The sequence below is a fragment of the Pseudopipra pipra genome, chromosome 2 (genome assembly GCF_036250125.1).
Source record: "Pseudopipra pipra isolate bDixPip1 chromosome 2, bDixPip1.hap1, whole genome shotgun sequence".
Lineage (NCBI taxonomy): Eukaryota > Metazoa > Chordata > Aves > Passeriformes > Pipridae > Pseudopipra > Pseudopipra pipra.
In genome coordinates, this window is record NC_087550.1 from 69,078,936 (window position 1) to 69,104,723 (window position 25,788).

The following is a 25,788-nucleotide window of genomic DNA, read 5'->3' on the forward strand; positions in this document are numbered from 1 at the left end:
ATCTTTAGGCAAATCTTAATCATGTCACTTTATTCTGCAAATTCCTAGCATTTTGACAGCATTCAAAAAAACCTAGTAAAAAAAATTTAGCAGCTACTATATAATTTACAACTCACTGAATTGAGAACATTTTTGGATGATGATTAATTTTCTTTTCATGGAGTTAGAGAAAACCAGTGGGTGTATGAAACCCTGTATTACCTAGGAACTCCTATAAATCAATTTTATTTGGCTATTTTGAAAATAGTATACCTAAAAAATGTTGGAATCTGTACTTTAGCAGCAATCATTCCTACCTTAAAAACCTATAAGTGATTGAACAGCCTGGTCTAGCAGGAGGGGGGTTGGAACTAAATGATCTCTAAGGTCCCTTCCAACCCCAACCATTCTATGATTTACATGTTTGACAGACCACTATTATTAATACAACACGCTTATTTCCTAAAATGAGTAATTATTTTAAAGGAAAGAACATCTGAGAAGAGGTTGAAAGTCATCTGCCCACAATAATCAAATATGGAGGTGGGTAGGGTGATTCAGGAGAAATATTAAAAACTTGCCTGCACTGCAGAGAGAAGGCATAGCTAAATCAAACAATCATTGTGGGAATCAGGTCTTCGGTCTTGCAGGTAATACTATAAACACAGACCTATTACATGGGCATCTCTACATTTGACCAGAAATTTGAAATACTCATGGATGGCAACTGAATTTTCATTGAAACTACAGTATCACTACAGAAGGTACTTTTAACAAACAAGAAGTGTTTCATTCAGAAATTCTCCTATGAGATCATGCTTGTGCCTTCCATGTTTTATTTTCCACAAAACTCAAAAGCTTCTTATACCTGAGAATACAAAACCCCTGCATATACAGGTAAAGAATTCTATTTCTCTATTATTCTGTCAATTCTATTTTTCTGTTATTATATTATTCTGTCAATATAGTTACCAACAACTCTCCGCTCCTAGGCAATTCAGAAGGAAATACAGTACACAGAATGAATAAAGTTATCTAGCTGATTTGTTCACTCACACGAAGTATCACAGCTTGAGAAAATAATGTGTGTAAAATGGTATGGAATCCAATGGCAGGAGTAGCTTCCAAATGTTCTGTAACTGTATTATCCCAAAGAAACGCCTTTGAAACTGCTTAAGATATAGTAAAGAGAATCACAATGTCTTCAAGAAACCAAGATGCCTGTTAATATAGCATATTGATTTCTAAATTTTATCTTTGGATAACACAGAAGGAAAAATTATTTTCCTAATATGCTTCTGTAGAAAAAAGAATAGATAATATTTGCACTATTAAACAATTAACTGCCTCACATCTTGAACCCTTCCACTTTTGTGATTCAACCATTAGTTTGAAATAAGTATGGCTGAACTGGGAAAACCGGTTCTGTATAAAAGGCCTTATAAAACAAAAGGAAAACACTTCAACTTTTCAGTCCAAAAAAAGTTTCCTATATGCATGGCCAAGTACGGACTGCACTCTACACAATAAAGCATTGGGAAATGATATAAAACTATTTCATGTTGTGACACTAATAGACTAGAATATTTAGGAATAATTTCTTTCCTAATCGCCTCTCCTTTAAAATAAGTCCTGAGTTATTTAGGAGACCACTAAGACTACCTTATTTAGGAGACCACTAAGAGCATATGCTGATGTTAAAAAACATGTAGCACACCTTAGGCCCCTATCTGAAGTGTCATGGACAGAGTACAGTGATATAGGAATAGAATAGCAAAGCTCCATGTTTCAGGCATATTTCTCAAGGACACCTGTCTCAACAAAAGTCCCTTCTGTATTATTAAATTTTCTAGACCTAATCAATAAATGAACAAAAGGCATGCAGACTGCGTTTACTGTGATGGCTTTCATATATGTACATATATATACATATATATATTTTTAGATCTTGCCAACAAAATAAACCATGATTAAAAGAAACAATTATTTTATGCCAGTAAAATTAACAGGGTTTTATTTATTTCCCAGCATTTGTAACTAGTATCTATGTGACAGAAAGGTAACTTCAGTTTTTCAACTTTTTTTTTTATTTATTTTTTTTTTTTTTGGTTTTCTAATTTTTTTTTAGTTTTACAAGAAATCGCAAATGGTATCTTTTATCTTGTCAACCCATTAAATGCACTTAAAAAATTGTCAAGACAGATGACAAATGTTTCTGTCCTTTTAAAAACACATGCTTTCTAAATCAAATAATTTCCTTATTTTGTTTTAAAAGTATGTCTTTTTCATTTGAGCATTACAGTTTTGTGCCTACCACTATAGAAAGCCTCAACTATAACTTACAAATCTTAGATGATCCTTTTTATACAGAGTACTCAGATTAAGTGGAATTAAAGCAGATAAAAAAGCAGTTCTAACATTAACTACATGTTTTGAAAAACACCTTGCAATTCATTGTACTACTGTTTATGTCTTTTGAAGAACATCTGTAGTGCCTAAAAGAGTAGGAAATGAGTAATAAAAAATAAAAGCCAAGTTAAGAAAAACATAATTTTTTAAAGAATGAGTGCAAAAACATACCTTTGTTATTTCCAAGGCCATAATCAAACCCTTGTCCATTACTACAGCTTGTCCCCTTACTGAAAGCTTGTATTGAAAAAGGACTTGGGGGAGGAGTCTGCACATTTTGATCTAGGAGGACTTGCTCTGTAAAAAAAACACACCTCTTCAGAATTAGACCATCTTAGTAACTGATCTACACTGGAAAGATGAGTCACAAAGCAAAAGAGTTACATTTTTTTCCACACATAGCACTCCTCCTCTCTACTCAATTCTCTTAAAAAAAGAAAAGCACACCTCTTCTTTAGATCTCATGCTCTAAAAATATAAAGACAGAGGACTTAATACCATACAGACTGTTTTCATGTTTGACTGAGTTGCCGCCAGCTTTGCCATTATCTGCCACTTAGGAACTAGCTTGACACTTTGTTTTTTTCAGTAACATCACACCATTCAGCGTTTACCTTTTGGACAGCAATTGTTAAATTCATTTGACAAAGCAAAGTGAAGAAGGGATAGTTTTCAGTCGCAAACTCTGAGCCAATAAATCTTTAATCCTGGGTATGCCCTAATAGTTCACGAGACATAAGACATTTTTTCCTGACATTTATTCATATCTCTAAATGAGTACTACAATTTTGCTTTCTGTATGACACTACAGAAACCCCCAACCAAAACCAACCCGGAGCCTTTCATAATATTCTTAATAACATCCAGCCAAAATAAACAAGATAGAATCCACTTGACTGTTTAGACATAGGGAGAAATTACTGACTTTATGTGGTCAGAAATATAATTCCAAGTGATAATATATAAGAAAGCATTCAGAAGAAATATCCGAAGTACAGGTTTAAAAGCTCAAGCAGGCACTTTGAACAACTTTTTTTCTTGTAAATGTACTAAAATTAATGTGGATTTATTAAAAAAAAAAAATCACAAGTCTTCTAAAAGGAATTTTTTAAAAATTGCACTTCAGGTCCAAACTGCATTTCACAGTACAAACTGTTACATAACACACATATTTAAACTAAAAAAAAAAAAAAATAACAGGGAGAAAGTTAGAAATTTAAAGTTGGCTTATAAAAGAAAGGATCTAGAACTTTCTCTGAGGCAACTCTAGATCTTGCTGTAGTGTTTTAACTGGATACTTGCCTATGGACCTAGGGATTCAGTATGACTTCTGCTTTGTCTCTGACAAAAATTCTACTTCTTTATGGGAGTTAAATTATAATTTTTTAAAATAATGAAAATATGAACATAATCTGAAAGATGGTATTATTTATGGATAAAAATATAGACAGTTGCAAATCTAGCTGGAGCTCCTCCAAATCCTAATTATTTCCCTCTGGCAAAAGCATTGAAACTGATGACAAAGTATTTCTAAATAATTTCATGGCAAATAAAAACAATCAGTTTAAAGTAACCTCCAGTACTAGGAACATAAAACAGGTTAAAATATTTTAGTAATTGAACTGATAACTGCTTAAACTGCTTTAGCTAGATGTATCTATCTTCACCCTACTTATAAAAACAAACTCATCTAGAAAAGAGTAAAACATTGACATTATCAGACATAACTGTAAGCACAAAAGCTATGACTTGAAAAAAAGATAGCGTTCTAAGCATTACATAAATACTTATATATTTTATGAAAAACTTTTCATTATTTCTCTTCTTTGCAGAATGTTTTATACCTTAAAGTGAAGCCACAACGTCCTACAGAAAAGACATATGTATTAGCAAGGAACTATTTGCTTTAATATAGTAACGTGATGATAATTATTAGAGCATCTATGTGTGAAATAAATTTCCGGACCAAATACCCAAACCACAAAAAGGGCAAAGAGTCTGTTATAATGAAAAGTAAAAGGCTGACAATAAGAACATAAAAACACAAGCAGAATATGACTGCTGTGAGGTCAAAGCTTTTCATAAAGACATCTTTTGGAAAACAGATACATTAAATCCTGTAAATGGAGTGGGAAGATTATAATTTGAAAATGCCCAGATTTATGCAGAAAACAGAGAAATATAGATTAAAAGAAAGAAATCTTGAAGAAATTAACTCTTTGAGCGAGTAGAAACAAACCAGTCTCTAGGGAACTCTACCAAAATTACAGTATCCGTGGAAGAACCTTAAATGTTTCTAAGAACACCTGTAACAAAATCATGCTAATGAAGATTCATAGTAATTTTTACTAGACTTTGGGAAGACAAGAGGGACACACTGAACCAGCTGGGGTGCTGTGCCCAGCTTCAGGCTCCCCATCAGAAGACAGACGGAAATGAGTTCAGCAGAGACCACCAAGATATTCAGGGCAGTAGAGTACAAAACATCTAAAGACAGGCTGAGATGTGGGTTTGAGAAAAAGAGAGCTAAGGTGAGATCTTATTGCTCCCTTTGACTATCTAATCCAAGGGTTCAGGGAAGATGAAGCCAGACTCATCTCAGAGGTTCACGGTGACAGGACAAAAGACAATGAACAGAAGTTGCAGCATGGGAAACTGTGATTAGGTATTAAGAATATTTTTCACCATGAAGGTGAGCCAGTATTTGTACAAATGTTCAGAGAGGCTGGAGTTAGCTAGAAGTTGAGTACACAAAGCCCTGAGCAACCTGATCCAGCTGAATCTGCAATGTCAGATTCTGGATAGATGATCTTATCCAGAAGTATAAACACTGACAGATCACTCCCTCTTTCATTTTTTTAAGAAATATATGCACTGGCCACAATCTTGCACAGCAGAACTCATGCAGATGGGCTGAGTCTATCTGTTAAGGAAATAACAATTTCAGAATACCTTAAGGTATTCATATGAAGCATTTAGGGTGAATAAAAGATATTTTAGATCAGTAATGACAGTCTGTTTGGAGGGAGATCAACAAGAAGGATGACTGAGCAGGAGGAAGGCAATAAAAATTTTTGTGTTTATGTTTTTTTTTTAATTATTTCTAGGTCTTACCCGATCTGAACATGAATTGCCAGGAGAGAAATTATGCATTATAAGAGAATGCAATCATACTTTGCTAACTTGAGTAATTAACTAATTTGATGTTAATTTCAAATACAGTGTTAAAAAACATATTAACAGGTTTTTAACAGGATGCCGTGTGACAAAATTAACAAACTTAACAGGATCAGAATTCATTCTGCTCTGCTTTTCAAGAGACACAAAGAAGACCAAAAAAAACTACAAAAAGAACAATTACTTATTTAAAAATTATCCCCATAGCTAAAAAGACGGAACTTATGGCCTGTAACCATAACTGGTACAGAGGAAAACATGGGGAAAATATTTTTAACTGTTCCTTCAAAAAAAATTTAAAGACTGTTTATAAACAACTTTCAAGACCAACTGTGTAACACATAACTCAAATGAAAATGCATAAATATGATACCTGTTCAAAACTCAGATCCTACTTTATTTCTCCTATTTAGATTGCTTAACTTTTTCTAAGTTAATTTTAAAAAATAAAACAAAACAACCACTTGCCATCTTCGTGTCGGAGGTACTGGTTTCCACCTCTGTCTCTAGCTAATGACCATGCCTCGCCTTCATCACTTTCACAGAACTCTACCATGCTGTTCTTATCCATTTGCACCCATGTACCTTCTGAATTAGTCACCTGATGCACACACATAAAAAAAGCAAAATTTATTGACTTTTCAAATAATTCAGTAGCATGATTCAGCAACTTATTATAGCATCTGAAAAACACACTCATTCCAATCGTTGTATTACAAAGCAAATGTAAAAAAAAAAAAAAAGTTTCTTAAATTAAGGCCACAGGCTGAGGCAGATTGAAGTACTAAACCTACTTATGGTAAATTTACAGTTAGGAGTTGTTCCAAAAATATAGACCTGTTTACATTCGGAAGGAGCAAAACACCAACCAATAGCAATTTTAGAACATCCAAATAAGCCTGAATAAAAACTTGAGGAAATAGTCACCAAAATATACCTTCTAATTGATGGCTGCAACAGTAGAATTATAATACCAAGTCAAATATGAAAAGTTTTTATGAGTATTAATTTTGTTCCTGACATTATATTTAGGAAATAGCATGACACACTTCATCCTTAAGCCCTTCTTAACCATAAAACACCACAGCTGGACAATCGAGAACAGTAACAACAGTTCAGCAACTGAATAAATTAATACAATCAATACAGAGAAACACAGTAATTTGTTAAATGGTTAGGTCCTAGGAAAACTTTTTTTCAATGAAACAAAATTCTTTCAAAGAATATGACAAAAAGGTAGAACAAGAAACATAATTTTGTAAAGGAATACTGTAACAGAAACATATAAGCAAGCATATTTAACTGCAGTACAATTTTAACATTATTCCAATCAATGCAAAAAGGCAAAAGATATAACTGCATTAGTACTTATAATACAAACCAAGTTCAAAGGTCAGTATTTATCATGAGGATTGGAAAAGCAAACCTGTACAGAGGCAGATTCTTTTGTTGTGTTTACTACTGTTACATACTGGTATCTATGAAGACATGAACCGAAGCTACAAGGATCCATACCTCGCCCACTGCCTTGACTTTGTTTCCCAGAACTAACATTCCAATTGGGATACCTCTAAGGTTAGGGCAGCTTCTTATGTTGTGACCTGATGGGCCAGTCTTCACTACCTTGTACACTCCAGGTCCACCTCGAAGGAATGGCATATCTTGTTCCTGCATCACTGCTTCCTGTGGACAGTGCGAATTTAGGTCTTTGAAAAAATCATCAGCATTAGACCTAGATTCCTGAGAAATTTAAAAAAAGGCAAAACAGAACAAAATAAAACCTATTAATCCCACTTTTGAACTATTTAGATAAGAAATATTTCAAGACTAAAAAAGGTAAATTTCAAAGCTAAAAGAGATACTAGTTACATTGCTAATTTTACTGTGCAATGCTAAACAACTAACTAGTAGTAAACTGCACATTAATTGAAAAGTCACTATATCTCTCTTGAAGCAAAAGTGGTATAAATGTAACCATTTACATAAAAGGAATAGTTCATATCCAACCTTGGAGACAATTTTTTAAATCTAACTGCTTTCACTAAACCTTATTCCACACTGACATTTATCAGGATACACATTCATTCCTCCTTCTGTATTTGTGAAATTTTGTGAAAGTCTGGGGCTAGGTAAAGGGAATTTGAATATTATCTCTCTCCATATGGAATGCTTCTCTTTTTGATTTCACATTCAGAATATATTGTTAACTTTAAGGCAAAATTATAACAAAGAGTAACAGCAATACCATAGACTGTAAATGCTCATATAAATATTACTGCATTATTATTATTTCATCTCATATTAATTACCGATGAAATATATATCCAAATCTGAAATAAGAACATGCTTTCTGAATTTCTTACCAAGAAAAGGTTGCAGTTACTAAAAGAAGAAAAAAATTAGCATTGATTTTTGAGCCAGCTACAGCTTAACAAAAAGGCTACTGTAAAGAAAAATATGAGGGATGGGAGTAAAGAAAATGCATTTATATCAGAAGAAAGCAAGTGAGAAGCAGAAGGGGGCTCTATTATGCTTACAGTGAAAGTCAGAGGTGCTTTCAAAGGAACATCTGAAAGTTAAGATCTATGTAATGTCCTCCTGGATGAAGCCAGTGGGTCACCTAATTTAGTATACTGAGTTCAGCAACAGCAACAGGAGATGTTCTTTATAAGCAGAATACAAGTTTTTATTAGTAGTCTGTCCTTTACATACCAACAGCATTTAACATCTTTATTATGAATGTTAGAGGGCATACCCTATTTTCTTTAGTGTTTATGAATCTGATTTCTATAAATTTAATTTCTTCTGAATATGCTGATACTTTCTGCCTCAACAATCTCCTGTAACACCACCGTCCAAGTTCACTACCTGCTATGTAAAAGAATACTTTCTTTTGTCAGATTTAAACCAAACTTCTGCTCTTGTTACTTCCTTTCAAATCAATGCAATTTCCTCTGATCTCTTTAACTATCACTATTTTCCGCCTTTTTTTTGGTATGAAGTCTGTGCACTATCTCCAGACTAATACAGCGGTTTTTTCAAGAAGCTTTTATACAAAAATGACTCTTATGTAAATATGTAACTTACAAAGCAAGTTAATGCAAGCTGAGGTTAACTGTTTCGAGGAAAAAAAAAGTTTAAATATTGTTTAGATCTTGCTATAATAAAGTTTGCTAGTCTGGGGAAAAAGATTCAGTGGACAAACAAGTTTTAAAATCTCTAAAACAAAATGTACAACACAATGCCATCTTCATTATAAAGTTAATATGAAAAAAAAATGGATCTCAAAATCACTACAGCACTGCTATTCAGACAAACATTTCTGTAGTTAAACAGCTTAACTGTACTTAACATAAGCTGTTCCTATAACTACATAATTTTAAAAACATTTAAGAATGGGTGGAGTATTTATTAAGTATCTGTGGCCTTACTCATACAAATATCATCCTATTAGATGTTGCAACAGCATGTGAAGCCTTCAAAGACAGAAAAAAATTTACTAGTAAATTCTGCACTAAGAGAAAATTAAAGCCTTTCTTACGTTACTAGGCTATCTCTCTGAACTTCTAATCTGTTTTATTAAAAATGGAGAGTGCTACTTATGAATTAATGAAAATTCGATAATCTGCCCTGGTATTTTTTTCTCATCCTAAAGGAAGAGACACAGATACAGCACCCTATGCAAATCTGCTACTTCCTGTAAAAATAATTCGCAGTAAAACAGACTTCAAAGAATATTTAGTATAAAGTTGAGTCATAAGGTGCATTCTGAAAACATGAGAGACAGTGTGACTGTTCCTGTAATTTAACTCACCTTAGGGGGTAAAGCTTTGGAAGTCCATGAAAAAAAGTCCAAATCCCTTACTCCTTGGCTAGCATTAAAGACATTCTGAGCAACAAAGTTTAAAAAAAAAGACATATCAACAAAGAAATGGGAACAAAGAAATACTGGAGGAAGAAGCTCAAGGTATTATAATGCAAACTTTCTACACAAGTAAATTTACTAGTAGAATGTTTTGCAAAAGGGGAAAGTTTTGTTCTCCTAATCAAGTCACCTGAGTCCATTGCTCACCATGGCAAATCATCCATTAAACAGAAACAGTTTAGTATGTCAAAAGCTCAAAATGGATGTAGTGTGTCATGCCATTTACAGAAATTAAGAGCCAGACATTTCTTATAAAGCTTGAGACTTCATGCACAGAAAAATCCCACACTGCTGTTACAATGAAACAGTAGTTGGTCCCATCACAAAGCAGTTTTCTAGCAAGACGCTCTGCAGTTCTGAAAGATAATTTCAACTAATGCAAGACAAACGCACACGGAATTTTAGTCACCAAGTCAGACCTAAAGAGATGCAGAAGGGCTAAGCTCACCATTGCTGAAAGCAGTTCACTTGCACAGAAAGATTTCACCAGTTTGCACATCAAAATCGTACTCCTTACCAGAGCCAAAAATTTCAGTGCTATACGGAGAACAATTGCTAAGATTTCTTTGGTTTTGTAAAATGTACAATGCATTTACTAGTTTGTTATGAATGACCATCAACCAAATACAGTGGCCACTAATTTTAAAACCAATTGCCCACACTACAGAAATGAGCACTGCTGTTCTGTGTATTTTTTCCTCCCACAGAACCGTGAGGACAGCATTTTTTGATCCTGAAAACACGAAAAAGAAGCCATCTTTTCTCCATAAGCTGGTTTCTACTAATTTCAAAGAAATTTTCACTGTTCCTGTCAAATGAAAGAAGTAATAATATATATACATCAGTACAAGTAATCATATTTATGATGGAATCCCTTTGACAAAGCAACCATTTTATCTACATGAACAGAGGTATCAAAATCTAATTTCCTATCCCCATCCTGATAAGGGAACCAGGTGAAATCCCTGGACAGTAGTCACATGAAAATTTAACAGCAGTTAAGGCAGTGAATCCTTTCAAGCCGAAACAAGTACAAAACACCCTTGGCATGCCTCATCTGTATTCCTTGAAAAAACACAAACATATTAAAAGTAACTAAATTCATGCTTTTATCTCATGATAGAAGCAAATTATCTAGCTATATACTCTTTGTAAACATCAAGTTTCAGTAATAAAAACGATTTGCCATTTTGACAAAAAAGGAGAATTGTCAAAACACCAGCATTTCTCCAGAATTGAGTACTTTTTGCCAAAATTGAAGGAGGTACCAATACACTAGTGGTATGTTTTGGGGAAGGTGAGGAGGGTATTAGATTGGAATATTGGCAGAGTACAGGCTCACCAATTTGACATAAAACTATGACAACTATAAAAAAGTCTGCATTTACATGAGAGTGTACTTCATAGGCATCCAACATACTTAAACTGACTGATTGTATTACTTTGCAGCATATCTCCTATTTTCTGAGGGACTTCTACTGCACAGGGAAACATGGACTATCCATACCTAAATTATTTAAATAATTTCAAAGACCTATTTTTCTACATCATAAACCTCTATGTGTAAAACATACAAGGGAAACCAACAGCAGCGAAGGGGGACCGTGTCATCTTAGCAACACCAAAAAGATCAAACTAGAAACTCTCCTTTGCTCTAGGAACTTGAGAATCTACTGGCTATTAGAACACTGTATACCAGTTTAGATGAATAGATTAGAAACGACGACAGAAAAGCTTAATATTTAGTCCTTCTGCTACCATCTGTAGATTTAGTTTATTTTTCCCATTTCAAACTTTCCATTCCAAGAACTAAAACTAATTTCAGGAAGTCATACTTCTTCCAATAAACTTTAATGTTTCAGAAAAAAACAACAAAAAACCCCACTTAAAAAATTACTTTGTTTTGATACCAAAACCCAGACCATTAGGAAGCATTTAAAATCTCAGTATTATATTTTAAACAACCATCTCGACATTTTACCCAACATAGTCTTACTCTCCAATTGCCTTCCATTGTGCTCAAAACAATGGTAGAAATCTCTTGCAAATGTCCTTCAATATTTCCACAGAACATTTGGCTCTCTGAGGTTCTGGATTAAAAACTGTAGCCTACATACTAGTTTTGGTTCCTTCTTCCACTGCAATAACAGTTTGAAAAGCTTTCAGTTTCTCAATCCTGACTGCCTACGGTGGTTGGGGAATGTAATAATGTGTAACTGGGCATCAGTTACATTATGAAGTTTTACATTTAAAATGAAGTAACAAAAACCTCCTTAGTATATGATTTTTTAAAAGTCAAGTTCCAGAGCTTAACCAAGATAAAAGTCTACTTCTGCCCAGTGTGCACCCTTTTATATCCTTTCCACTAAGTGCCATGTGTAAGCATGAATACATAACTGTCAGCATAAGGAACTTAACAAGTATTTTTCAAAAACAGTTAACTGAATGCCATAAGACAGCGGGAAAAATAACTACCAGAGATGGAAGCAGCTTATCCAGAATCACAATCTATTAAATTCAGTTTTATAACTGTATTACCTACAATGGATTGGATGCACTATTTCAGATCAGAGGCTATACAGCAGTTCCTTGTGAAAGGACAAGACCAATAAAAGAAGAGCATTGACTCTGAAGATTTTTCTAAGAAGGTAAATGACCAATGTTCAAATAAATAAAACATTGGTAACTACCATGGATCTCTGTTTTCCTATAATCATTTATCTTTAAATATAATAGTTCTGAAAAAATACACAGAAACAGTATAGTTGTGAAATTCACAACATCCAGTGTTTGTTTTATCATGAAATATTTAGTTAATGCCAATAAATCTACATAAAATGTAGGTATAATATATATGTCAAGAAGAGGCCAAAATTAACACTGCTAAAAACCTACTGTTTTTTATTTGTTTACTGTTCAATTCAGTGATGAAACAGAATAATTAAAACTTTCTTTTAAAAATACATTTTCACATATTTTACAAAACATAGTGAGAGATTTTATTTACTTAAGGGATGATTATAAAAGGCCTGCATATTTAAATGTGACAGAGCAATGTAATTGGAGTTGACAAGTCTGCACACTTGTGACTTGAATAAAAATGGAGCCTAATAAGAGTAATGTGACATCTATTTGAACAGGGAATACCATGACTAATTCAGCCAATCGATCTTCCATTTGTATTTCCAGTCACACGAGAGACTTTCTCTAGCATTATTCTTAAGCCACTACTGGTCAAACAGTTTGCATTCAAAAAAATCTTCTACGTTAACATATATATTTTTTTTATTACATTCTGCTCATTCAGTTACGCAGATCAAGAGAACAAGATGAGCAGATACGGACAGTATCACAATTTTTATCTAGTGAACTTTCAGCATTTATTATTTAATTGAACACCTTTTGCCACGTGAGTCATTCACCTCTAGAGGACTGTACGGATGAAATCTGACAACTTACAAACACAGCCCTTTTTTTGGACAATTCAGAGAAAAAATTTTTTTTTAATATTTTCAACTTTTATCAAATTTGAAAATATGAGAGCTGTGCAAAGACACTTTCCATCTGAAACTAGCTAAAACACATCTCTTGCACATTCCTTCATTGTTAGAACAGTTGAGTGCTGCTGAGTTGCTGTTGTTGAGTGTTGCTTACTGATCAGAAGCTAAGAAAGCACGTGATTTGTGTTATTCAAGATGTAATTGTTACTTAAAAGAAACTTAAGCAAATCTAACAGCTTTTAATAGATTGAATGGTATAAAAAATAATTCATAGCAGTGTTTAAGGAAAGAGATAATATTTTATCTGAACTTTACAGAGGTAGAGAGTGAAATGTTTGAAATTCGAATACTGTCTTTCACATTTGATTGTACCTGACCTACTTACTCAAATGAAATTTTAATCTTCAAGATTATATTATCAAGATTGAATGTTCAGTTATTTATCACATCCATTTTCTTTCAGGCTTTTCTCAGAGTAGCACAGCATATGCTCTCCTCTGGAACTAAGTGAATGTTAGAGCTATATAAAATATGCCAGCCAATAAGGTCTTGCTAACTACAGACACAACTGGTGAGCTCAAAAGCGTTCCCTTCAACACATAAAAATGTATTAAAAATAACTAAACTAAAAAAACCCCAAACAACTAAAAAAAAGTCTAGCAGAATATAATACCCATCCAGACTTACAGAAGTTAATTACTTAGTCAATGTGAATTCACTTTTATCATGGGTGAACTGCTAAAATTCAACTGTTGCATAAAAATATTAACATTTCATGAAAGTACACTGTAGTAATTTTTTAAGACAAAAATGCAGGCAAGATTTTAAGCAAAGTTTATTTTTTACCCATGTTCTCATATATTCTAGAGTAAACTAGATACGCAGTGTGACAACAGGCATATTTGAGTGACTGACGTCCGAGTGCAAAAATAATATGCTTCCCATATGCACTAACAAAGTAATCCTCCAAACAAGAATTCTATTGAAAGAAATCTCCAAATAGAAATATATCAACAAATAATTTACAGTCAAGAAGGTGAATAGTAAGAAGACCTATTCACATCATATAACAGTGTGTGTCAGAACACAAGCTGCAGACACAGGGGTTTCTGAATTTCCAGATTTGGCTACTAGCAAATAGCCCAGTTTCACTGGAACTGGGAATATCTCAGTTCTTCTGTAACCGAAAAACATCAACAGGATGATATTACTGGCTGGAAGTCTTTATTTAATTTCACGAAACATTTGTTAACTATCTTCAACTGCAACAGCAGCTACCTTATATAAGACCTATATATATACCTTATATAAGGTCAAATCTAAAAAGCAGTATTTACAATTAGATCTGGTTCTCACACTGTGCCTAGAAGAAACCAAGGTACTGCCCACTCTGGGGAATGCATGAAAACAGATGAGCCAGAAAGGCCTGCACTTTCATAAATTTTCTAATAAACACTGGTTTGGCTAATACAGTTTTCTCTTTCTGTCCTTTGCATTTAAAAAAAAAAAAAGTGTCTTGTTTCCAGAAAAGCTGTAACGTTTGAACTGTAGTGATGGTGATCACCATAAAAGTTATTCAAATAAATTACGCTTACTCTTACTATAAATTCAATTTTTTACTCAGTCTTAAAGCTATGGGATTCTCTGGCTAGCTAATAAATTGATAACTTAAGGATTCAGGTGTAAAACTCACAAAAAATACACAGAAAACCCAGAGCCTAAAGAACTTTTGAGGTTTGTTTTTTTTTAAAAAAGTCTCAATTATACTAATTCACTATAGGCTACAAGTCTCTTCTGAAATCACGGCCCCAGTGGACCACTTTACAGAAAATGCAATCTAGCATTAGAAACACCTGGTGCAGACCACAATCTAATACTATTCTATTTTTATTACAGCAGCCCTTGCACTTCTGTTTCTTGTCTAGGAAGAGAGGTTTCAACATAAGCCTCGTACCTTTCTACACTCCACCCTCATTACATAACAGCCCTCAAAACTCCAAAAACATTTAAGGTTATATTTGATAACTAAAATATTGTTTACCTCAGGACTTATTTGCAGCCTTAATTAAAGAAAGTCTTGTAATGAGGATAGAGTGTACTTTTGGATATTTTTCAAAGGCACCTTTTACTTACGTCAACAGGTACCAGAAGGCTCTTGCCAAGATGTTGGTTAAAAGACAGACACCAGGCTTCAGTGTAACCATTCATGTTAGGAACATACTTCTTTATTGTCTCATCATTCAGCCTCAGCCAAACACCATCATCATTGTGGATCTATGGGAAACAAGCAACAAAAAGGAGCCATGCCCTCCTGTAACTTCTGCAGCTAGCAAGGATTAACAGACTTCAGAGAGACAGATAATAGCAGCAAAGAAGCAACCACCTTTACTATGCTGATAGAATATAAGTAGAACAGGAATATCGACAAAATCAGAATTACAAAGCAATGACAGGTATATCTTTTTAGAAGTAAAGCTGTGAAGATAAATTTAAATCCAATCATGCAGTAATAGGAATTTCTTTGAGAGAAAAGAGGAAAGAAAGTCAAGCCTTTGTAAGCTTCATAAATACCCCACTTCCCATTTTTCCACTGCTGATATAACTCCGTAAATTGCAAAAATATTCTTCGTATGTGAAATTATATTGTAAGAAAAATACATGCACAGGAGTCTAACACACTAGTGATCCTTCAAATCTGTAAGTTACAGATGTAATGAAAAGGACAGCTACATCTGAATTTTTGTGTAGAGTTAAAATAGTAAGTCATGAAAAGCTAAATTTTAAGAGATGTTATTATAGGATGAACTCTAGGAACTTCCTTTTCTTGTATCAGAATCTCAAATGTTTGTTACATAGGTTTTGGAGTAAGTAAATTAAAAGGAAATGACAGCTTGAAAAACTAAATTAGTAAATTCAGATTTTTGCAATTTATGCTCTCAGGTTGTATATGTCAACATCTAAACATGGAAAAACCCCCATTATTTGCATTAATTAACTTTACATCTTAGCCCACTTTTCAGTAGAAATGTCTTATTGATTACCTCGTCAATGAAAGTGATGGATCCATTGACTTTCACTATGCCTATTTGCTCACTCTGAAGGGAAGGGTGGCTACGGATACGAAGCCCTGCACTGTCCTTGGCCACAAATTTGCGAACCTAAGAGAAGCAAAGAAAGACAGTAAGGAAGAAAAAATTTGGAACAGAGCTCTCAGAGTAAAAAGAAATAGGTTTAACAGATTCTGAAATGCCAGTGACAAGACGGCAGTCATAAGAGTTACAGTTTGTTGCTAGTTTCCCATGGCTGCTGTGTATAACTTCACTTTTTTACTATAACCAATAAAATCATAGTGTTAAAAAAAGCCCTAAATGTAAACATAGACATTGATTCAGTCTTGGAAATATTTCTGATATTCCCTACAATGATCAGTACAGGCTCCTGAGCCTTTAACACACACATTTTATTAATTCGTGCAAGTTTCAATGGATTTGCCTTTTCAAACTTAATATACCTCCTAACTCATCAGCCTGGGATTACCATTCTCACTTGCGCTACGTAATATTCTCTTTAGTCAACTTTTTGACCAAAATGTGGATCTTTTCCTTAGCTAAAGAGTTTAACTAGACATTTTAATATAGGAAAAGAACAGATCTATTTCTTTAATTTTCGAATAGCTATTTCAATAGTTTCTCCTTTTTCCACAGAAAGGTTAGAGCAGAGGCTCCTTATTATCAGTTTAACTTACTACAACCCCCCAAAATCTCCCAGTTGTTATGCACTTTAATTTTTTCACCATTCAGGTGTATGAATGCACCTGTCCCATAAAGAACAAATGTAAGCCATGCTTTTGGTCTCTTGTTGTAAGAGGTGCATATATTTTACGCATATGGTATAAAGCATATATATTTTCTTGGAAGGTTATTTTCAAAACCTCTACAAGTAAAACTAATAAAAGTATCAATGGAAGTATGGACTTGATCCTTAACATGAAGCACAGACTTATATGTAAGGAATAAACTCAGTGAAAGATAACGAAAGATAACAGCTAAGTGCATGAATTATTTTTTTCCTTAAAGAAATTTTTTATTTTAAGAAATGGTATTTATTCTAAGGCTAATTTTAAAAAAACCCCAAACCACCAAAAAACAAAACCAACAAAAAAAAAACCCAGAAGCACATAAAGGATTTCAAATGTTTTGCTTATTAAACATCCTCTTACTCAAAATATTTAGATTCTCTCAACAGACAAAACTAAGACTTCCAAGATCCTTGTAAAAGTACAAGGCTGAATCATCACTGACAGCATTCTCAATATAGAGAAGCCTATAAACAAAGCCTTACAAATTAGGGGTCCTTGCATTATCAACCCAAAATGTTTCTTCCAAAAATCTTATGACAGTTTGCTATAACCTGGATTAAAATCTTTAATTTAGAGGAAGAACTCACACTCAAGATTTTGAGACTGCACAGGCCTGGAAAAAACATTTTCCCCCTTTGCAGCAACTAACTAGTTGTCAGAAAACTGCAACCTACAACTAGAAATTGTTTAGGGATCACCTTCAAATTCAGTTAAATTAGGACTGCTTTCTTCTAGTTGGTTCCAATTACAATGAATTACATTACATAGTTTGAAAGATAATGTCTTCCTCAACAGGATGCAGAATGGAGTTTCCTGCAAATTAGTTAATTTAGGCTTCACAGCCAGTGAGGATACAACCTGGGTTACATACCCCAGGTTGAATACAGATCACTATCATAACCTTCCCTTTACTAACTTGGATGGACAGAAAAAGCAGATTTGCACCTAACTTCAAATACCAGAAAATGAAGAATACAAATATAAAATCGTAATATAGTACCCCTTTTCAACTTGTGATTCCAGTAAGGTTTGACTAAAAACTTGGAACATTGCACTGCCTCAGTGAAAATATTTTGGTGCTTCTAGTTGTAAACAGATCACCACTGAGAATAAACTTTGGTTATCACTGTCTGAAATTTCAGGCTGACAAAGGTGATGAAGAAGCTTTTAGAACTCAACTAAGCCCTTTTTCTCAGCGAAACATGATTTGGTGTATTGGGCTGTCTTTGACCAATACATGTCTAATCTGCATTCTGGGATTGAGAAACACAGAGCACAGTGCAATTATTACCTTTCCGTATTATTTATAATACTGCTGTTCATACACAAAGAATTACCTTAATCTGGTTTGTTTCGTAATTTATTATGGCACAGAAGAAAGAAGAGTGATTATATGATTCACCATGAAAGGTCTAGTTTAATTTTGCAGCAGGCTCTACAGACACTATATACAGGACAAGGATGGCTCCTTTTTCAAAGAGATCATAATTTGAAACAAGAAACAAGACATACAAGTAGAACAACATAGGGAAAGAATTAAACACTGGGTAACGTCTCAGAACACCAGAGGACTAACTTTGGTCAAGTTCTTTTAAGTCTCACGAAGACTGTTACTTGACAACATGGAGTTATTATGTGTGAACCAGTCACTGCAATTTCCACTATAATAATTGAAAAGAACAACAGAACTTCCATCCAGCAGTTTATCTCATTTCAAACCAGATGTCCCTCAACTTGGTAACAGCAAACAACACATGATGATCTGCTTGGATAGAGCTAACATTAAGTCATGTGAGATAAATCTCCCTTGGTAGGAATTGGGAGTTTTAATGAAGACAATGAACTAACCAGGAAGTCTTCCTTCCAAGAGAAGGGAGAAAGTCTAAAAGTAGCTTCTTGTGGAGAAAATAAAAATAGTTGCAGTGAGGGATAAAACATTGCAAGCAAACTAAAAGTACATTTATTATTTTTATTTTGAGGTGTAGCTGCAAGGAAAAAGAATCTTGTTAGTAGCAGAATCAGATGCTGGATGCATTTATGGACTGGGGAACCATACAACAAAGTTACTGTCTCTAGATTACTCTAAAAGCTGGAAAAAAAAAATCAGGATGTGCTATATAGATAAGAATTTGTCAAACACCTGATCCTTTTGGTAACCATATATTCCTTAACCCCATTCCCAATTGTAATAAGACAGGGAAGGACAACCTTCTGATATTTGAGAATTCTACATCTTTTTCATACAAGTTTATTCCATGAAAAAAAACATTCAGCGCTTCATTTAATATCCCTTCCTTTGCATCTAAAGGAAGCGCAAGGTGGTTCCCTCACCTGGGCATTTTCCTTATAGCACTGCCACACATTTTGGCATGTTTTCTTTACTTTTGTCTATTTTAGTCCTTCAGGATGGAATGATAAGGTGCAATGATAAGGTGAAATGGGGAAGTCAAAAGCTACAGAAAGTATACCTTTTAAAAACAAAATCCCATCATTCAAGAAAGGGAAATATCACTAAAGAAACTCCTTATGGATTTAGTATTGACTGAAGATCTTTAAGACAAAACAAGCAAAATCTTTGTAAAGCCTTTGTGCAATTAATTTCATAGTAAAATATAAAAGAAAAATAGTGGAGAATTCAGTCTGTGGCTTTAATAATAGCTGTTCAATATTTGTGTGATAAGCTGAGATGAAGGCAGTTTCTGTGGAGCTTTTAACCATTTCATTCATGGATAGAGAGAAAGAAAACAGAATGAATATGCTTCCTTTTATCCAGTATATTAATTTCATTCCATTCAGCATATTAAAGTGATCTGCAAATATCCTCAAGTCCTGCACCATTAATTAATACATGATAAAGTATATATTAAAAGACAATAAAACCCCACCCAATTCCACCCAAATATAACTATCTGGCTTTGTGGTTTTTGTTTGTTTTGTTTGTTTTTGGTGTTTTGTTTTTGTGGTGCCTTTTTTTTTTTTTTTTTTTGGTTGTTGTTTTTTGTTGTGTTTTTTTTTTTTTTTTCCCCCCCAGTTCTCCAAACCTTGTTTGGCTGAGGCTCTGCTTTTGGTTTAATAAGTTGAGTTCCAGGCGGTATCATTCCCTTCGGAGGATCTTTTACTTTCACTTCTAGTCCAGCATCTATAATCAAACAAAGACTAGGTTTTAAAAAAAGAAATATAAGGGGATATATCAGTTAAACAGTAATTACAGTTCATCTGTGCTACAACTCAGAGTAGACAAAATCACCACTTATCTCTCTGCCATAAACAACACTTGCAGTTGCTTCATGGTGCAAGGTATTACTGTCTGAACATCTGTATTTTCATTTGTGGAAATTTACAGAGATGTAAATTTCAAGGAGTGGTGAACAGAGAGTTTAACGTTTGAGGAGTGCAAGTGAAAGCTTCTGGTTCTGCATGCTGTACTGCTGCAGATGCTAACTGCAACATGTGAAAAACTTAAGAGCCTGAAAAGCCAAGCCAGACAAGGCCTATGAACAGTCAGCACCTTTAATTACCAACACTGGAAAAAATACAATTGAGTGCACTGGAGGCTCCTATGAAGGCAAATGTTCCTGTTTGAGGAACAAAGATAACCATTAATAATTATATTTTATACATCTTATCTTCTGTAGTTAACATATTAAATAGCATCTCACTCCAATTCTATGTGAATTATACGTATTTGTATTTATGAGTATCATTATGTGTTTACAAAAGGTGTTGTACAGTATTGAAAAAGAGGAATTGCTGATGAATTCACTCAAACCCTCCCATCAGATCGGGGCCTAACTACAATGCTTCCAATGTTTCTACTACCATCTTCACCATCCCACCAGTATGACTAACATAAGAGCTTCAACATAAGTGTTTTTTGGAGGTACACTCTTTCCACATAATATCTCACAGTGTAGTCTAGTGTAGTCTAGGACTAGCAAGATAACTAAAAAATTTTCAGCAAGGAAGGAACCAAAATAATTTAAAAATTAGTACAAATAATTAGGACTTCAAGTAGAGTCTCAGTTAAGACCACATTTTCTCAATTTTCCACAGAAGAAATGAAAATATTTATTCCTGCATTGTCATGAACATTTCCCCCTTTCCTCAGGTTCTTCAAGGTTGGGCTAGTTTTTTTTCCCCTTTAACTATACATCTCTGTCACTTTCAGCTGAAGCAAGACATTTTTTTTTCAACACTGAGGGTTGAGAATAAGAGAATCTATCAATCTGGTAGTCTAACCACATTATAAATACATAATTTGTGAGAATAACTGTGGTCTTTTTTACCTTTTGACAAGAAGAGGGATTTACATAGAAGGATTCTGAACGAAAACCTGGTTGCTAAGTTTTGCTATGAACTATAATATTAAACCTTATGAGGACCAGGACATAAATTTATCAGTATACAAAGTGGATATTATATAAATCTATGCTTAAATATAGTGAAAATCAAGTACCTATTTCAATGCCATCTATAGTAACATGAATGGTATAGAGACCAACAGCTCCAGGAGTCCAGTTCGCACAGTATGTACCATCATTGTTGACTCTGATCAACATGTTTTCACTGGGTCTAGGCACAAACAAAACAATTAAAATCATTAAACAGTTACTGTTTTCTTGGAGATCATCTGTAATGTTGAGTTGGGAAAATTAACTTTTTTTTTCCTATCAGATCATCCAAATACAATTTTTTCCTTTTCAATGTACTAACTTCCTATTATTTTGTATGAAAATATAACTCTCCATGCCACATTTATTTCCAGTAAAGAACACATCCAGAGAGTAAATAATACAAATAAGAAATCAACATTAGAACAATTAAGAAATAATAAATCACTAAACATAAGAAAATATATAATAATACTTGACTTTTTTGTTTCTACCTGTCAGTCACAGCTTGTGGGGGGGGTGTAAACAGAAGTGACAGGACATGTTAATTTAAGTCCCTATCAAAAAGAAATTCTTTAATTTTTACCTCTTTGGTGTTGGTGAAGCAAAGCGTAGTTCTTCAAAGGAATAATTTTCATATGCCTATAAACAGATTGAATTCAAACATAAAATCAGTTATACTACTGTCTTGAATAAAAAAAGCAGAGTATTATCTCAAAGAATATATTAATCTAACTTTACACTCACCAGAAGTATTTATAAGGGAATCAGAAACAAATTCCGAAACACAGAAATATATACACATACATGAAAAGAGTATACTTTCTCTTTAAAGAGCCATTATCAAGATACTAAAGACAGTTACTACTAACAAAATGCCTCTGCTCACAGTCAAGTCTTTGAATCTCTTCTAATCTCACTTGTACAAAAAGCTTTTGAATCCAGGTAGTACATTGAAGACCATGTGAAGGTAAGAAAGCAAACATGCTGCGAGTCAAAAACTGCAAAACAGCCCAGTGGATTTATTAGTGGAATTTCAGATACTCTTTCTTTCAAGTGAAGAAGAAACCCCCTCTATATTGAGGTGATCCTTCCATCGATTTCCACTACAAAAAAGACATGGTTCACTTCCACAGCTTCTTGTGAAATCACTGCTCCGAAAAGCCCCATAAGTAAATAATAGCAGTCCTAGAAGTGCAAAAAGTCCCTCAGCAAGAATCTCTCCAGGGTGCAACAGTTGCTGAGTTACCAGATTCCCATGTTAAATCAAAACCAACAAAAGGTACGATAAGAACATTTGAACATACATGCAGATGAGCCACTTTGGGTGTCTATACAAGGACGTAGTTTTGGGTATCAGTCCCCCAAACATGTCATAATTTATTGTCATGAAGTGAAAAACTACATTTTATAATCATATTTAGATGTATCAAGTACTGATACAACATGTAGGTTGGTATAAAGATTGGGGACATCTGCATTTTACACTCAAATGAGTGTGCTTAGTAAAGGGGGGGGGGGAGTAGAAGAGAATATTGACCCTGTCTTGAATTCATAAAGTTGAAATTTTTAATAGAAAGGACCTAATCAGAAAGGAACCTTGGGAAGATTCCCTGAAAAGGCATTTACACATGGAAATCAAGCATGTCTCAACAAGAAGAGAGATACTTTTTGTATTTTACCTTGGTGTAGTCCTTTACTTTTTACTTTTAGCTTTATGAAGATGCATACTGTTATTATCTACTAAGAGGACTTTAAAGGAATACTTGCATTTTCATTTTAACTTGGCCCAAATCAATTAAAAAACATTACACACTAATGACCTAATATGAAGCATTCATCACTCAAAGGATCTGTCAAATCTAAAAAAGAATTTTTGAACACCCTGCACTTGCCCCACCATCACTTATTCCACAGTATCCAATTGCATTACAAGATATACCACCCTCAGAGTTGCATGAACAGATTTGACACCTCTTACTGGAAAAGAAGCAGAAGGTTCCTGTGGACAATGGTTGTCAGAAATCTCAGTCATAACTTAGAATAAATAATGTATTTCTGCCCTGCCTCAAGTTACCTTTTAAAGTGGTAAGTAGCATCAAGGCAAGAAGTGATCTTTGCAGCAGTCCAAATAAAAAAACCCAAACCAACAAAGTCACCCTTATATCCTTTACATACACTCCCTGGTTGTAAATATATTTTCAGGCATGTGATTTAACGAGTTTTTAAATGATCTGTTGTGCACCACGTTGATTCAGTAGTTCTTTCATTGATCCATTAGGACAAGCCGCACTGCTTACAGAGAGGTACTGCAGCACTATCCTTTGCCAAAAAACGACCCTGTACCCTCTAAAAGATGTTACTTTGGTGGTTCCGCCCCCCCATAAATCCATACTGATTATACTAAGTATTATTCTTCTCTAACTCCTGATTAATCATGTCTCATTAAGCTGTCCAACTACTAGTTGTCCACATTATGTCACATCTCTTAACTGGGTCAAAACATGTTACATATATGTAAATTTATTGCATGTGCTATAATATACTCAAATCAACACTAGCTGTCATCTCTTTAAAAACTGTTCTGGAAACATCTCTGAGCTGATCTGTTTGACACTGGCTCATTTCATCAGACGCTGCGTAATAGTTATGTGTTGATACACAAATCATTTCTATGACCTTTTTACTATGCTGAGCTCTGATATTTTCCTACGTTTACCAGTTCTAGTTTTTAATATGGATTCACTGCAACACTCCAACTCTATATGGACACACTGGCTTGACTTCCTCTCCACCATTTCAACAGCTAATTTATTTCTCCTGAGTGACTCAGTCTAATTTGTTAATCAGTCGAATCAAAATCAAAGACATCTTTTATTTTGAATGCTAATTCAGCCTAACTGCATTAGAGTTTAGGCAACTGGTTCTTTTGATGTACCTAATTTTATGTTGAACTTAAATATAATCAGAATAATTTGTAACCAATGTATTTTCAGATTGTGACCAAAATGAAATATAATTCCTTCCTTCTATGTCACATACCTTTACACACTTTGACTGCTGAATTTTATAGTTATATTGCTAAAATGACAGTAATTTACCTTCATCATTGTAATAGCAATATATCGAGCTTCTTTTACTATCATTGGCTCGTAGGAAGAATCAAGCTTTGGTGAAGGAAGTCCTCCAAAGGTCATATCACTGCTAGGGGAAGCAGCTGTTGCAGGACTCCCTGGTATCCGTTGTACCTTTTTAACTTGTTCTTGTTGCAAGGATGTTTTTTTCTGCGAAACGGGAATAGCTTTGACTTCTACCTGCAATATGATGTGGAATAGAGAACATGATTTAGAGAGAAAACACATTATTTTCCAGTTGATACAGTACAGTGCTTATAGCACTCGCTGTAAATCCAGCTGTGTCAAAACTCAATGTATCTATTCTTAACAATCTGCAAAGCCAAGCACAGCATCTCCGAAAAATGTCAATGTACAGGAGAGAAGCACCCAACTGATTTGGCACACCATCAGTAAGGGTTGGAGTTCTGCCAGTCCCACAGCACTCCCTGGGAAGTAGCACATAGCCTGGTATGCATGGTGAAGTTTTCCCACAACAGAAATGCTACAAAGCAGAAAGAGAACCTTCCGAATGAGTGCACAGGTTTCAGAGGGAATCAACAGGGACTGACAGATCTGGATCACCAGTGGCCAGAATGGATTTTGCCTTGCTCTGGATTTTGCCTTGCTCCTACTACATCAGCACTGTACATTTACACTGTGCTCTTCAATGCATATTTTAACTGATTTTTTTCCCCAGAGGTACCACAGACCTCCATTACTGAAGGTAATGTAGTACTTTACACAGCTTTCTGAGGAAAAACAGGCAGACTACCTGGAAAATAAGTTTGTAAGTTTATGTGTTACTCATCCTACATTTGCTAACATTTTGACATATCCTTTTCCTGATCGATATGATAAATCACTACTTAAGAGTTTTCCACTCCCTCTGTCACAAATTTAAGTCAGTAACCACACATACAAGTTTCACTCAAGCTGTTTTTGTGACTAAGATGATTCTTGTGCTACTGTTGTAGAACCCCTGTTTTATTATTAAGTTTACAGCTCACTGTAAGGTAACTCAATTATAACGTCATATGCGAAGAATAAATTTGAGAGCTTTTATCAAAAGAATCATGCTTTTGTAAATGGTACTTCATCTACTTTAGGGCTTGAACTATCTCACAGTAACAATCAGCTTTAAAACACAGAAATAGCCTAATTTATTAGAACTACAAAAAAACCATTTTGTGTTTAATTTGTTTTGTTTGCATTGCTTTGTTACTTTAAATCAAGCAGCCTATACACAGGTTTTACTCCAAAATGTCCAAAGTTCTTCTAACTCTACCTAAGGCTGTCAAGAACACTTTCTTTCCTGTATTAAAAGACAGTGATTAACTGAAGAGCATGAAGGCAAATCCAAGAACCCTACTTTTTGCTAATTATTTTTACTAACTGCAAACACTACAGGAACTTCCAAATATTAGAAACAGAA

The 25,788-nt window shown here is 34.2% G+C and overlaps 1 protein-coding gene across 18 annotated transcripts in view; it reads right to left on the bottom strand.

The window, feature by feature from the left end:
• The window catches only part of MYCBP2 (MYC binding protein 2), a 178,923-nt gene that overhangs the window by 43,918 nt on the left and 109,217 nt on the right, over positions 1–25,788 (bottom strand). For 8 of the 18 annotated variants that reach the window (XM_064645933.1, XM_064645937.1, XM_064645945.1 and 5 more), the window contains 10 exons: positions 24,342–24,554; positions 21,827–21,882; positions 21,306–21,421; positions 19,891–19,988; positions 16,032–16,148; positions 15,124–15,264; positions 9,380–9,454; positions 7,081–7,305; positions 6,034–6,166; positions 2,560–2,685 (listed from right to left, as the gene is read on the bottom strand). In XM_064645933.1, the coding sequence (XP_064502003.1) occupies positions 2,560–2,685; positions 6,034–6,166; positions 7,081–7,305; positions 9,380–9,454; positions 15,124–15,264; positions 16,032–16,148; positions 19,891–19,988; positions 21,306–21,421; positions 21,827–21,882; positions 24,342–24,554 (1,300 nt within the window). The remainder of the gene's footprint in view (positions 1–2,559; positions 2,686–6,033; positions 6,167–7,080; positions 7,306–9,379; positions 9,455–15,123; positions 15,265–16,031; positions 16,149–19,890; positions 19,989–21,305; positions 21,422–21,826; positions 21,883–24,341; positions 24,555–25,788) is intronic. The other 10 variants (XM_064645940.1, XM_064645936.1, XM_064645930.1 and 7 more) reach the window with 7 other exon arrangements.